Source organism: Cannabis sativa, chromosome 6 (genome assembly GCF_029168945.1).
Source record: "Cannabis sativa cultivar Pink pepper isolate KNU-18-1 chromosome 6, ASM2916894v1, whole genome shotgun sequence".
NCBI lineage: Eukaryota > Viridiplantae > Streptophyta > Magnoliopsida > Rosales > Cannabaceae > Cannabis > Cannabis sativa.
Genome location: NC_083606.1, coordinates 11887146 through 11903866, shown reverse-complemented (window position 1 = coordinate 11903866; position 16721 = coordinate 11887146). Strand labels below are relative to the sequence as shown.

The 16721-nt window shown below is 36.2% G+C and overlaps 1 protein-coding gene across 1 annotated transcript; it reads left to right on the top strand.

The window, feature by feature from the left end:
* The first annotated feature begins 15141 nt into the window (after positions 1-15141).
* Positions 15142-15672, top strand: LOC115695334 (uncharacterized). Its single transcript, XM_030622407.1, has one exon. It carries the CDS (start codon positions 15142-15144, stop codon positions 15670-15672), a length of 531 nt encoding a protein of 176 aa, XP_030478267.1.
* Positions 15673-16721: the final 1049 nt, after the last annotated feature.

Below are 16721 nucleotides of genomic sequence, written 5' to 3'. Positions count from 1 at the left end.
GAGTTGGGCTGACTAGAATATGGGGTTGTCAGATGTTATGTTGAGCTATTTTAAGGATTTATTTGTTCCTTCTAATACATTGATCGAATCCCAAGTTCAATTACTGGTGCCCAGAATGAAGCTTTGCTTCGGCCTGTTACGGTTGAAGAGGTAAAATTCACTTTATTTCAAATGCATCCTGATAAGTCTCCAGGTCCTGATGGGATGACTCCGGGTTTTTAACAAAAGTGTTGGCATATTGTGGGAGCCGATGTAGTAAGGAAAGTTCGTTCTTTTTTCCTTTTTGGAACTCTTCCTTCTGGTTTGAATCACACTAACATTGTTCTTATTCCAAAGAAGAAGACTTGCTACTATGGGTGTTTTGAGGTCTATTGCTCAAAGTAATGTCCTTTATAAAGTATGTTTTAAAGTCTTGGCTAGCTGTTTGAAGGAAGTTCTTTCTCTTGTTATTTCTGAAAATCAAAGTGCCTTTTCCAGGCGCTTGATCTCAGATAATATTATGATTTTCTTAGAGGTTATGCATTACTTAAAAAGGAAGCATGTTGGTAAGGAAGGCTATATTGCTCTGAAACTTGATATGAGTAAAGCTTATGACTGAGTTGATTGGAAGTATTTACGAGCTATTTTAATTAACATGGGGTTCCATATTCAGATAGTGGAATTGATGTTGCATTTTATTTTTACGGTTAGTTTCATGATCATTCACGGGGGTCGTGAATTGGGCCCTTTTGTCCCTGGGCGTAGTATTCGTCAAGGTCATTCCCTCTCACCCTATTTATCTCATATATGTGGTGAAGGTTTTTCTCTCTTATTAAGAAATTTATTTTAAGGGGTGATCTGCATGGCTGCCGAGTTTATAATGGTACTTCTGTTATTGCTAATATACTTTTTGCAGATTATAATGTGATTCGGTTGTTGCAGACATATGAGTCTGCTTCGAGACAGTGTATTAATATTTCTAAATCTACCATTTTCTTTAGAATGAATACTTCTCAGTCCACTAAAGATTTAATGTGTGGGATTTTAGGCATGGTGGAAGCTCGTGCTAATAGTCTTTACCTTGGCCTTCCTTGCACAATGGGCTACAATAAAAATGTTATTCTTTGCTTTCTTAAGGATAAGATGCAGACAAGAATACAAAGCTAGGAAGGCAAATTTTTGTTTAAGGCATGTAAGGAGGTTTTATTGAAAACTGCTGCTCAGGCTCTTCCTACGTATGCTATGTCGGTATTTTGTTGCCAGTTGATACTTGTAAGAAATTGGAAGGTATGATGAGTAAATTTTGGTGGGGTTAAATTTTTACTCAAAATTGTGGGATAAGTTGGTTTAGTTGGCAACATTTGTGTAATATTCTAGAAATTAATATAGTATTTAATTGGACATGTTTTATTAAATATGTAATTATTTTGGTAATGGAGTAAGATTATGATCTTACTTAGGATAATTAGTAAGGATTTATTAAATGATTATATAAAGCGTAATATATTAATTACGGAGATTATCTTGGGATAAGTGGGTATCGAAGATACCATTTTTGAAATAAAAATATTTTCAGGCCCGACAACTGTGGAAATTTAATGATGTGGTCAGAAATGTCACAAAATTAATGGATGGATTATTTTGGAAAATATTCTAGACTAGTTTAGAATTTTAGAATGTCGGTTTGACGGATTAGCTAGAATGACTAAAATGCCCCTATAATTTTTTAATAGTTTAAAGCTTTAGGAAAAGGGTATTATGGTCTTTTAAGGGTTTAGTTTATTTGTCTTGTAGTGACTATTAGGCTGAAGGTTAATTGAATAAATTGATTAAATATTAGTTTATTTTCTTTTAAGGATATATACCAAAAACTTATGAAATAAGGCACCAAAAACCCTATTTTCTTCTTCCCTTCGTAGAAGCTTGAACCAGCGAGCATAAGGATAAATCTTTCACCATTCTTTCTTTTGTTGGAGCAGATAATTGAAGCTAAGCCCAACCTAGAAGCAACTAAGGTAAATTAAATGCTTTGTTCTAAGTTTTAAGATGATTTTAGGTTAAGGTTTTTGTGATTTTGGGGCTGTAGGTTTAAATTGAATTCTGAGCATGATTTCTATGTTTGATTCAAGGTTGTTTAAGTTTGAATTTGATGATTCTAGGGCTGTTAGGTTTGAATCTGAAAGAATTGAGTTTATGAACTCAAGGTTCACTCAAGCATGGTGAATTGTCTAATTGGATGAATTAATATGAATGAATGCTTTGAACATGTTGTATTTGTAATATTAAACTGTTCTAGAAAGTTTGAACAGGTTTGGAAGAGATTTGGTTGGGTTTTGGAGCAACAAACAAGAGTTTTCCCGTTTCTGCAGTAGGGAAAATTGGTTAACCGGTTTCACAGGCATAGTGAAACCAGTCAACCGGTTTTGGCAGCAGGGGAAACCCTAGTTTCAGGCTTCGAAACTGGTTTTGTTCGAGGTATTTCCTAAAGCTTAGAATAGGATATTTTAATGATGTTTGAGTTATTCCGAATCAGTAGAGAGTTAGATATGTCCGGTTATGAAGTTAGGGTTATTCCAAGGTTAGGAATAAGTTGTTTATTGAGCTTTGTTGTCGTGACACAGGACCCGGGACCATCAAGCTTTGTTTTTCAACTTAGGCCGACATGCACGCTTAATCTCTGGACTTAGGTAAGAAAAGTATTAAGCACTATATATGGTTAACGATATGATTGTTATGATCTCGATTATGATCGATATCCCGGTATGTGTTGGTTGTGACTCGATCTTAATTGAGATTAATATATAATATGAATTTGTTGTGACTCGATGGTAATCGAGGTAATGATATTATTGTCGTTTGTGAATTCTTTATGATTGAGGGAAGAACACGGTTATCACCGATGTTGTGAATGAATTAAGAAACGATCATTACCGTTATGAGTAATTACTCGTTGAAACTGCGGTTAGGTTTCTTACTTATCGTTCGCTTTATCGGGCAACGATAGTACATACGCAGCTCGTGGATAACGAGTGGTGAGGATTGGTAACGATCATTACCGTTATGAGTAATTATTCTTAAAACCGTAGATAGGTTTCTTACTTATCGTTAGCTGTATTGGGCAACGATATTGACATATGTAGCTCGTGGTTAATGAGTGGTAAGGGTACTTTATAAAGTACCAGGATTGTGTGATTATGATGTTGTGAAATGAATTAAGCATGTTATTATGTGATGAGTTGTAATCGGATACATCTTTGTTATAATGTTACTGAATGAATTTTATATTGCCTATGAAATTAGTCTCTTTTCTTGCAGAGTCTCAGTGACTCACAGGATGTAAGAATACGTGTTTACATGGGTGTAAGATTAGAGTGCTTACGAGGTTCTTAAAATAGGTGATTGTGTAACGAATGAATATTTGATTAGTGTAATGATAAAGATATTCATGGCAAGATGTTATGATATTTTTGTAGTGGGTAATATACAGGTTCGTATAGACGTTATACTATATATATATATGCATGCTGAATATATAATGAATCACGAGTATGTATGTACGTTATGATAAGAATATTTGCATTTTTATTGCTTTTGATTTAATAGCTTCTCTTGCTGAGTCATTCTGACTCACGGGTGCTTCATGATGCAGATAAAAAGGTTAAAAAGTTATGCTCAGCCATGATTCAGAGGTCTTCCAGTGGTGTACATATCAACTATGTAGTCTTGGCTTTTGAGAAGCAGGATCAATCCTATTCTATGTTTGGAAATGTAATCTACTTTTGTATTAACGGTATTGTAATTAATTGTAAATGAATTTTATTAGCAAAGGATCCCCATATTATAATAGAATTTTGAATAAAATTTTTAATTTAAATTTAACCAAAGGTTTTAATTAAACCACATTTTTCCTAAATTAATAAATTAGTGATAATAAGATTGTAAAAGCACACACGTGGCGTCCCAGAGAGTCAGGGTGTTACAATTTGAGTACTCATAAACACCATGGGGGACTTGGTTTTTGTAATTTGAGAGGTTTCAATTTGTCCATGTTAGGAAAGCAAGCTTGGCATCTTTTATCAAATGACTCTTCTCTTTTTGCTCGCTTATATAAAGCCCGCAATTATCCTGGGGGTTCTTTCCTTACTGCTACGTTAGGAAATAACCCAATTTTTATTTGGACGAACATTTTTGAAACTCAAGCATTAATATAATTTGGTGCTTGTAGGGCGGTTGGATCTGGTTTAGATATAAATTTTCTAAGAGATCCGTGGATTCATGATGCCTTTCATCCCTATGTTACTTCATCTCTAACTGGCCTTGATGATTAACCTGTAACGCCCTGTCCAACAGGGACGCCACGTGTGTGCAATTTAATAAAATTCTTATATAGATACTATATAATTATACCAAAAGTATGGTTAATTAAATTTTGATAATTAAAAATTAGACATATACACTATATGATAAAAGATAAGTGGTATTAACTATGGGGTCCCCCTGTTTTCCAAATATTCACAAACTGGTTTAATAGTGTTTTTACAACATAAACTTTGTACTCCCAAAATACTTTCAAAATAGAGCATCCTAATTACTGGGCCAATACACTGCGGCTGATATGTACATTGCTGCTACGACCTCGCACTCATGGCTGCTCAACTTTAGTCTTCCCTTTACCTGCACCATAAAGCACCTGTGAGTCACAGAGACTCGGCAAGAAAAGTAAAATAGACAATAACTAAAAATGATCATCAATTTAATCTCATATCATCATGCTTACACATTACATAATATCATAGACACACAATCCTGGTACTTTATAAAGTACCCCTTTACCACTCGTTAACCACGAGCTGTATATGTCACTATCGTTGCCCAATGAAGCAAACGATAAGTAAGAAACCTAACCGCGGTTTCAAGAGTAATTACTAGTAACGGTATTAACCGTTTCCAACCCTAGGTCATAACCTAGGCTTAACAAATATCTAATCGAAGTATTGATAATAATCAAGGCCACAACCATTCACCCATAAATAATTAGCCACATACGGTGCTTACCACTTTTCTAACCTTAGTTCAAAACTCAAGTGTACGGGCCGACTTGAGTGGAAAACAAGCTAGGCGATCCCGGTCCTATGTCACAACAACCAAAACTCAATAAAAACCTTAATCAAATTTCTAATAATCGACTCTAATTCTCACAATGGGACACACCCTAGTTTCCCCCGGTTCAAACTAGCTTAACCATCTCTAAAACACCCTGAATTCCACTTTAAAAGACCCCCCGAATCAAATTAGACTTGAGGAGAAAAACTCGAAATCCCCCCTTACTGGCAAAAATGGTCGGCCGTTTTTCTGGGTGCCTAAAAACGGCCTGCCGTTTTTTCCTGGCAGCCATGGTAATTTCTAGTTTTTCGCCTTAAAAACCAATCCAACCTCCACCAAACCTGCTCAAACCTTCCAAAACAATATAATATAGTAAACATGACATAACCCAACAACTAATTCATCATAATTTACCAATTTGCTCAAAAGCTGAAGGAAATTAAGATGAATCCCTTGGTTTTTGGCTAGCTCTAGGTCACGTGAGAGAGAGAGAGGAAGAAGAAGGTTAGTTTTCTTGCCTTGGAAGTTTGCTTCTTAAATAGGGTTTTTATTCATTTTATCTCATTTCATTTTCTTTTTTTTTTCTTTTAAATAATGGGCAGCCTAAAAAAAATCAAAGGCACAATGTGAATTTACCAAAAGACTAATCTACCCCCTTCCATATATTTTTTTAAAAAAAAAACCCTAGGAGCATTTTGGTAATTTCACTAATTCCATTAAACCGACATTCTAAAATTTCTAAACTAATCCAGAATATTCTCAAAATAATTCTTCCATTAACGTCGTGACATTTCTAACCACATCGCTAAATTTTCACAATTGCCGGGCCCGAAAATATTTTATTTCATTCAATAAATTCTCAATAGTTACCCTAAGTAAGATCATAATCTTACTTCATTACCAACATACTTACATATTTAATAAAATATTCCTATTTAAATATTATTTATTTTCCGAGATATTACAATTATCCCCCCTTATAGGAATTTCGTCCTCGAAATTTACTTGAAAAGCTCTGGCTACAACTCCCGCATCTGCGACTCTAACTCCCAAGTCGCCTCTTCAACTTTGTTGTTCCGCCACATCACTTTAACTAGCGGAATAGTCTTGTTCCGCAACACCTTTTCTTTCTTGTCTAAAATCTGCACTGGTTGTTCTTCATATGACAGGTCAGTTTGAAGCTCAATGTCTTCATAACTTAAGACATGAGTTGCATTTGCTACATATTTCCGAAGCATCGAGACATGGAACACGTTATGAACCCCAAACAAAGCAGGAGGTAGAGCCAACCGATAAGCTCCCTGACCTACTTTCTCAAGAATCTCAAACGGACCAATAAATCTGGGACTCAACTTTCCTTTCTTTCCAAACCTTCGAATTCCTTTCATTGGGGATACCCGAAGGAAAACAAAATCCCCAATCTAGAATTCAACATCTCTACGCTTTGGATCTGCGTAGCTCTTCTGTCTACTTTGTGAAGCAAACATACGAGCTCGAATCTTTTCAATAGCCTCACTCGTTCTCTGGACAGCCTCAGGTCCAAGATACCTATGTTCACCAGCTTCATCCCAGTGAATAGGTGATCGACATTTCCTTCCATAAAGCATCTCATACGGAGCCATGTCAATGGTACTCTGATAACTATTGTTATAAGAAAACTCAATCAGAGGTAGGTACTTTTTCCAAGAACCTTCAAAATCCATTACACATGCCCTCAACATATCCTCAAGAATCTGGATAGTCCTCTCAGATTGACCATCGCTTTGAGGATGAAAAGTTGTACTGAATTTTAATTTAGTACCCATTTCTTGTTGTAAGCTTTCCCAAAATTTGGATGTAAATTTTGGATCTCGATCTGAAACTATCGACTTTGGGGCACCGTGAAGCCGAACTATCTCCTTGATATATAAATCAGCATATTGATCCACTGTATACATTGTCCTCACCGAGAGAAAGTGAGTAGACTTCGTATATCGATTCACTATCACCCAAATAGAATCATAATACCCTACTGTTCTGGGCAATCCCACCACAAAATCCATGGTGATGTCTTCCCATTTCCATTCAGGAATCTTTAGAGGTTGAAGCAAACCTGCCAGCCTCTGGTGTTCTGCTTTAATTTGTTGACAGGTTAAGCATCTTGACACATATTCAACAATATCCCTTTTCATACCCGGCCACCAATATAAAACTTTCACATCATGATACATCTTGGTTGTTCGCGGGTGTAAGGAGTACGGTGTAGTATGAGATTCATCAAGAATCTCCTGTCTGATTTCTTTGTCAACCGGTACACAAATTCTGTTCTTGTATCGCAAAAACCCATCAGATAAACACGAAAAGTTTTTTGCCAATCTGGCCTCTAACTTCTCCTTATGCCCCTGTAGCTCAAGATCACTTTGTTGAGCTACTCTAATTCTTTCCAATAAATCAGATTGCAGGGTAATGTTGGCAAGTTTTCCAATTACAAATTCAATTCCCGCTCTAGTCATACCCTCAGCTAATTCTGCTGAAATTTTCTTTAGTTCACAAACTTGCCCTGGTCCTTTTCGACTTAGAGCATCCGCTACCACATTTGCTTTACCGAGGTGGTAGAGAATCTCGCAGTCATAATCTTTGACGAGTTCTAACCATCGTCGTTGTCTCATATTTAAATCCTTCTGAGTGAAAAAGTACTTGAGGCTTTTGTGATCAGTATAAATCTCACACTTCTCACCATATAGATAGTGATGCCAAACTTTTAATGCAAAGACTACTGCTGCCAATTCAATATCATGGGTAGGATACCGCTGTTCATACTCTTTCAATTTCCTAGATGCATAAGCAATTACTTTCCCTAACTGCATAAGAACACAACCTAACCCCTGTTTGGATGCATCACAGTATATCACAAACTTTTCATCACTTACCGGTAAGGTTAACACAGGAGCGGTAATCAACCTTTGTTTCAGTTCCTGGAAACTACTTTCACACTTATCAGTCCAAACGAACTTGCAGTTCTTTCAAATCAACTCTGTTAAGGGTGTAGAAATCTTTGCAAAGCCCTCAACAAACCTTCTATAATACCCTGCCAATCCCAGGAAACTTCTAACTTCAGTTGCTGACTTAGGTCGAGGCCAATCTCGTACTGCTTCAATCTTCACTGGATCCACTAAAATACCATCTTTACTTACCACGTGTCCCAAGAAACTCACCTGAGGCAACCAAAATTCACAATTCTTGAACTTTTCATACAACTTATGCTCCCTGAGACGTTGTAACACCATCTGAAGATGTCTTTCGTGAGTCTCTTCTGAGTCTGAATAGATTAGAATATCATCAATAAAGACAATAACAAAATCATCCAGAAAGTCTTTGAACACTCGGTTCATCAAGTCCATAAATGCTGCCGGGGCATTTGTTAATCCAAAGGACATTACCTGAAATTCATAGTGTCCATACCGAGTCCGAAAAGCTGTCTTGGGAATATCCTCTTCTCAAATCCTCAACTGGTGATAACCAGATCGAAGATCAATCTTAGAGAACACGGTCTTCCCCTGAAGCTGATCAAATAAATCATCTATCCTTGGCAAAGGGTACTTATTCTTCACAGTCAACTTGTTTAACTCTCGGTAATCAATGCACATTCGTAAAGTTCCATCCTTCTTTTTCACGAACAAAACTGGTGCTCCCCAAGGTGAAGTACTAGGTCTTGTAAATTTTAAATCAATCATCCCCTGTAATTGTACTTTTAATTCTTTCAGCTCTGCAGGCGCCATCCTGTAAGGAGCTCTTGATACAGGCTCTGCTCCTGGTATTAGATCAATCTCAAAATCAATTTCACGTTTTGGTGGTAACCCCGGTAACTCCTCTAGAAACACATCCGAAAATTCTCGAACCCTGGGACATGCTCCGGTCCCGCTAGTGGTTCCCTGGTAATATCCACAACATTTGCTAAGAAACCAATGCACCCCTCACACAACAAATCTCTTGCCTTAAGCGCTGAAATTAAGGGAATCCGGGATCCATGCATCTTACCCATAAATACAAAGGGGTCCTCGCCCTCAGGCTGAAAAGTTACCATTTTTCTTTTGCAATCAATAGTGGCGTTGTATTTTGCAAGCCAATCCATACCCAAAATAACATCAAAGTCCTCCAATTTTAGTTCTATCAGATCAACTGATAACTCCCTTCCTTCCACAAATACTGGAAGGGATCTCACCCACCTGCTGGAGACAACCAACTCCCTAGTAGGCAGCAAAGTCCCAAAACCTCTATAAAGTACATCACTAGGTCTATTCAATTTCTCAATTATTCTACTTGAAATATAAGAATGCGTTGCACCAGAATCAATTAGAACAGTCAATAAAGTACCAGCAACAGAAAGCTGACCTGTCACAATGGAAGGACCAGCATCAGCCTCAGCTTGAGTCAGGGCAAACACTCGAGCAGGACCGGGTGTATCATCCTTCTTTTTCTCTAGTCATAGCAGTTGTGGACAATTCCTCTTCATGTGACCCACCACCCCACAGTGGAAACAGGCCCTGGCTTGACACTCGCCTTGGTGGCGGCTTTTACACCTCGGACATTCAGGAAAAGTCTGCCAGTTTTCGTTCCCACCAGGACAGAAACCTTGGTTACCCTAGAACCTTTTATTTGGGCTTGCAATTGATGATTCACTATGTCTTTTCTTGCGGTCACCGTGATCAGTACCGTTACCAAAACCAGCACCTGATGTTTGCTTCCATGAATCTCTTCTGGCAATATTTTTCTTTCGTATCTGAGCTTCTGCACCCTCAGAAACTAGGGCCAATTCAACTATCTGAGCATAATTTTGAGCAACACCCGGTTGTTTAGAAGCAACAATCACATCTCGTGCGATATGTTCATCCAACCCTCGAATGAACTTCGCTTTCCTAGCAGCTTCAGTAGCCACCTCATCTGAAGCAAACTTCGCCAGTCAGTCAAAGTTAGTGGCATACTCTGTCACAGTCATGCTGCCCTGAGTCAATCGTATAAACTCTTCTGCCTTTACTGCCCGAATAGACTCATTATAATATTTCTCATAAAACAAGGCTCGGAAGGCTTCACAGGTCATGTTATTCAGGTCATGACCCTGAGAGACAATCTCCCACCAAATACGGGCATCATCTCGCAGCATATAAGTAGCACACCTGACCAAGTCATTATCCTCAACCCGCATAAAATCAAAAATGGATGTTATCATACTCATCCATTGCTCCGCCTTGAGTGGATCAGCACCACCCTCAAACACTGGCAGGTTCTGCTTCCGGAACTGCTCATACAACGGTTCCAAACGGTTCCCTACATCCGGTGGCACTACCAGAGGTGCCGGAGGATCAAGATTAGGGTTTAGAGCAGGCTGAGCTCGCTGCTCTCTCAATTCTCTGATTTGCTCACCCTGCTGCCGAATAGTCTCTTGCATTGCAGCATATAACTCTTCCCAGTTTGGTGGTGTTGGAGGGTTCTCGCCCTCACCAGGAGCCCCAAGCCCAGCTAGCTAGCGGTTACCCCTACCAGTCCGCCTCGGGTGCATATCTATACACCTGCGGTCACATTCTAGGTAATAACAATACTAATAAGTATTTCCATATGTTATAGTCCTGCCCACACCATTCTGATATCAACACAATTCGGATAATCAGGAAATCAGAAAATTAACAAACTATCTTTTAACTAAAAGCTTACTGAACCATGAGTCGATCAAGTCCTTGCAGCCAATGTACATATCAAGCCAGTCTTCAGGATCTAAAAACATTGGCGCTTTGATACCATGTTGTATCGCCCTGTCCAACAAGGACGCCACGTGTGTGCAATTTAATAAAATTCTTATATAGATACTATATAATTATACCAAAAGTGTGGTTTATTAAATTTTGATAATTAAAAATTAGACATATAAACTATATGATAAAAGATAAGTGGTATTAACCATGGCGTCCCCCTGTTTTCAAAATATTCACAAACTGGTTTAATAGTGTTTTTACAACATAAACTTTGTACTCTCAAAATACTTTCAAAATAGAGCATCCTAATTACTGGGCCGATACACTGCGGCTGATATGTACATTGCGGCTACGGCCTCGCACTCATGGCTGCTCAACTTTAGTCTTCCCTTTACCTGCACCATAAAGCACCTGTGAGTCACAAAGACTCAGCAAGAAAAGTGAAATAGACAATAACTGAAAATGATCATCAATTTAATCTCATATCATCATGCTTACACATTACATAATATCATAGACATACAATCTTGGTACTTTATAAAGTACCCCTTTACCACTCGTTAACCACGAGCTGTGTATGTCACTATCATTGCCTGATGAAGCAAAAGATAAGTAAGAAACCTAACCGCGGTTTTAAGAGTAATTACTCGTAACGGTATTAACCGTTTCCAACCCTAGGTCATAACCTAGGCTCAACAAATATCTAATCAAAGTCTTGATAATAATCAAGGCCACAACCATTCAGCCATAAATAATTAGCCACATACGGTGCTTACAACTTTTCTTACCTTAGTTCAAAACTCAAGCGTACGGTTGAGTGGAAAACAAGCTAGGCGATCCCGGTCCTATGTCACAACGACCAAAACTCAATAAAAACCTTAATCAAATTTCTGATAATCGACTCTAATTCTCACAATGGGACACACCCTACTTTCCCCCGGTTCAAACTAGCTTAGCCATCTCTAAAACACCCTGAATTCCACTCTGAAAGACACCCCAAATCAGATCGGACTTGAGGAGAAAAACCCAAAATCCCCCCCTTACTTGCAAAAACAGTCAGCCATTTTTCTGGGTGCCTGAAAAATGGCCTGCCGTTTTTTCCTGGCAGTCTGGTGATTTCTGGTTTTTCACCCCAAAAACCAATCCAACCTCCACCAAACCTGCTCAAACCTTCCAAAACAATATAATATAGTAAACATGACATAACCCAACAACTAATTCATCACAATTTACCAATTTGCTCAAAATCTGAAGGAAATTAAGATGAATTCCCTGGTTTTTGGCTAGCTCTAGGTCACGTGAGAGAGAGAGGAAGAAGAAGGTTGGTTTTCTTGCCTTGGAAGTTTTCTTCTTAAATAGGGTTTTTATTCATTTCATCTGATTTGATTTTCTTTTTTTTTTCTTTTAAATAATGGGCAGCCTAAAAAAAATCAAAGACACAATTTGAATTTACCAAAAGACTAATCTACCCCCTTCCATAATTTTTTTTTTAAAAAAAAAAAACCCTACGGGCATTTTGGTCATTTCACTAATTCCATTAAACCGACATTCTAAAATTTCTAAACTAATCCGGAATATTCTCAAAATAATTCTTCCATTAACGTCGTGACATTTCTAACCACATCGCTAAATTTCCACAATTACCGGGCCCAAAAATATTTTATTTCATTAAATAAATTCTCAATAGTTACCCTAAGTAAGATCATAATCTTACTTCATTACCAACATAATTACATATTTAATAAAATATGCCTATTTAAATATTATTTATTTTCCGGGATATTACATAACCTATCTCAAACCTTATGGTGGTGGGTTCTAGAGTTTAGGATGAATAGATTGTTAAAGACTTATTTAGTGTGAGAGATCAACAACTCATCCTTAACATCCATCTTAGTATGGTTTGGGATTGGTGTGGTTGCTTGTGATAGTTCTGGTAAACTGATTGAGGCTCGTTTGTTGTGTCATGCTGGGTTAGTGGAACCGGCATTTGTGGAGGTGTTCAAAGAATCGTTGAGTTTGATTGACTCGAAAGCTTAGGTGGTTATTCATCTTGGAAATGATTCATTGGCTTTGGTTCAGGCTATATTAAGCTCTTTAGATATGCCTTCCCTTTTGGTTAAGTCGTTCAAGATTGTAAGCGTACCATTTAGCCTCTTTGAATTTTGTCAAATTATCTTTTGTTAAGCGTTCTGTAAACAAAGTTGCTCATTGTGTTGCTTGTAGCTCTTGTTTGTATCCAGATCGCAGTTTCAGTATGTATGATATTCCAAATGATCTTTTATCTATTGTAATGGTTGAATCAATTTGATTAATAAAGTTAACATTCCTATTCAAAACAAAATATTAAACCATTAAATTTGATCTAATGACGAATAATAAAAAAAATTTTGAAATTCTGTACTTAATTTAGCTATACTTAATTAAAGAAATATAAAAAATAGAGGAATTACCCCATATACTATTTTTTTAACTTTTTAAATTTACGGGTTGGGTTTCTAAAGTGATTTCTCTGGGGATTTCTGTGTGGGTTGCTATACAATTTTTTGTTGCGATTTAGGTTGCAGCGCTAGTTGCAATAGGAGTTTCTATGTAGAATTCTGTAAAAATGCCAAAAAAATTATTTTGAAGTGTAAAAATGAAAAAGTCCCTAAAAAATATCTCTTTTTACACTATATAAAAAATATGTTCATATAAAACTATTTTAGTCAAACTCAACTTTTTCTTGCTAAAAAACTTTTTTTTTTAATTTTTTTAGGCGATGGAACACCCTTTGCCCATATAATGTAAAAATGAGAGTTTTTTCTAATTTGATAGATAAATTAAGTATAAAAACTCAATGTTTTTATTTCTATTTATGGGTAATACTCATTAAGAGTGAATCCATATTTCTATTCTATATAAATGGGACTATGTAACAGAATTCTTGATTTAATGGTATTTTTTATTTTCTATGTTAACTTTAACAGAATATACTATTACTTCAAAAAATATTCTTTATTAATTTTATAATATTATTATATATATTTAAAAATAAAAATTATGTAGATATTTTATATAAAAAAATTAAAATACTTAAAATATTATAAATATTTTTAACTACATTTTTTAACTTTGTTGGTTTAACTTTGAATTAAAATCAGATTGGGAAGGAATATTGCTTTCTCGAGCAGGGAAGGAATTGGTCATAAAAATTGTTGCCCAATCTCTTCCTAGTTATGCAATGAATGTTTTCTTGCTCCCTGTGGAAACTTGTAATGAGATGGAGCAATTGATGTGTAAGTTTTGGTGGCGGTCGTCTAAAAATAACAAAGGCATCCATTGGAAAAAGTGGGATAGATTGACAATGCATAAGTCTAAAGGTGATATGGGATTTTGAAATCTGAGAGACTTTAACTTGAGTTTGCTTTGTAAACAACAATGGAGACTTTTTAGTCATCCGGACTCTCTCGTCAGTAAGCTTAGGTACTACCACAATGGTACATTTTTAAATGCGGAGTTAGGTAGCAATCCAAGTTTTGTCTGGTGTAGCATTTATGAAACTCAAGGGACTGTTTGAAAAGGGGCAAGGTGTAGAGTTGGTGATGGTTCTTGAATTAATGTCTTATTGGATCTGTGGCTCCCAGATGATGATAATCCAAGGGTAACTTCTATTAATTCTCTTATTGATGAAAATGTTAAAGCGCTTATGGAAACTGATTCGGTGGCTTGGGATATTGACTTGGTGCATGATTTGTTTAATGAAAGGGAAGCTAATTTGATTCTTAGCATTTCCTTGTCTTCAAGTCGTTTATGTGATGCTTGGTATTGGAGTTGGGAAAGCTCAGGCTATTTTTCAGTCAAATCAGTTTATAAGTTCTTGCAAGTGAGCAAAGAATTTGGGGCACGGGATGATAATTCCATGTTTTGGAATACTCTTTGAAAGCTAAGTGTTCCCCCAAAAGTGAAAGACTTGTTATGGCGGGCTGCTACTAATTGTTTGCCTACAAAAAAAGCTCCGCTCTAGACATGTGTCGGTTGATGCCATATGCCCTGTGTGCAAAGAAACTGATGAAACAATCTACCATAGCTTAGTGGATTGCTCTTTTGCCAAGGCGTGTTGGCAACGGTTGGCTACTGGTGTTAATCTGACAGCAGTTGGTTCTTTTGCCAACTGGTTTGCTTCTGTACTACAGCAGGTAGATGAGGAAAAACGAAGGCTAGCTGCAATGACATGTTGGGCGATATGGAGGCGTCGTAATGAATTAATTTGGTTGAGAAAATCCCCACGGTTGAGAGCGATCATTTAGCTAAAGCCCTCCTCACAGATTGGACTCGGGCTCAAGATACAACTATGATTCCTACTGCTGCTTTCCTTACAGATGTAGATGGAGCTGAAACATGGATCAAACCAGCTGTTAACACCTTGAAGATTAATGTCGAAGTTGCCATTTTTTCAGAGATTAGAACTTATAGCTTCGCGGGGGTAATTAGAGACGAAATTGGTGCGTTGGTGGAGGCGTTTAGTTGCTGTCGTTCAGGAGTGCTGCAGCCCAAAATGGTGGAAGACTTGGGTGTGAAGGAGGCGCTGAGTTGGATTAAGGCAAAGGATTGGAAGGAAGTTGTCATTGAAAGTGATAGTCTTACAGTGGTGCAAGTGTTACGTAGTTCTCTTCCTATGGTTTCATACTTTGGAAGTGTTATTTCTGATTGTAAGATGATGATAAATGATTTGAGAGATGTTAATGTCAATTTTATTAGACGTTCTGCAAATAGTGTTGCTCACTTCTTAGCTCGAGCATCCTATTTAGTTGTTGGTCGTGTTATCAGGAGTAGTGATGTTACTCCAGATTTTAATCATGTAATCACTATGGATTGCAATTAATAAAGATGATGATTTTATTTCAAAAAAAAATTAAAATAAAAAAAAAAAAAACTATACTTGCATATTACACATAAATCAACCTAATATATACATATATCACATTTTTGAATAAATATTCCCAAACTCGATGTAAAATAACAAAAAAAATTGATTACACTTAACTTTTCTTTTAATTATTTTTAATTATGCACATATAGACATTTTAAATTCCTTAGGAATATAAACCCAAAAAATCTGCCTTTAAATTTTAAGACCTTAATGAACTCCATTAGTTCAAATTATTAAATTTGATATATAATATGTGTTTATTATTCTGGATAAGAAAATAGATATGGCGAAAACTTTGCGGGAACCTCAAATGACATTGTGTCATATGCCCATGCATCCGTCTATTGTTGTGTTCTTTTTATTAGTGTAAAATACATTATAAAAAAGAAGAAGAATTATTTTTTTTAAAGAATGTGACAGAAGTCATCCCTGAAGTCTTCAAAAAAGTTGTTGCAACTTGCAAACAGTAATTAGCGGCCAAAAATCACTCTTAATAATTTTTTGTTATAGTGATAGTAAGTATTTATTGTATTAAGCAAATTTAGTTAAAAACTTAAAAAGTCTCCTTCTTTCTTTTCCATGCATATACATATATTATAACTTAGTCGTTATATCAAAGGGTCAGGGATTTGGTCGGTTAATATTCGATCTTCCATATTTATATTCTAATTGCTCTTGAGTATTAAGTTACGAAGAAATTACATGACTAGTAAGTAGTAAGTATAATTTTGATTGAATTTAACAAACTACGAAAAAAAAAAAAAAGATTATTATGATTCTTATGTTTATACATACATATATACACACCGAAATCAACTAAAATCAAAGGAATATATAGTACACCAATATTTATATGGAATTATACAAAACTAATAAAATATTTATACATATTAGAAGAGAAAAATATAAATAAATACCAAATACATGTCCATAATCTTTTTTTTTTTTTAATTTCTTTAATCTTCACCCTTTTCTTGAATCCAAACATATTAATGGAAAAT

Bases quoted from the DNA above. Each gene is read 5' to 3' on its own strand.
- LOC115695334 (XM_030622407.1), top strand. From the start codon at position 15,142: ATGATTCCTACTGCTGCTTTCCTTACAGATGTAGATGGAGCTGAAACA.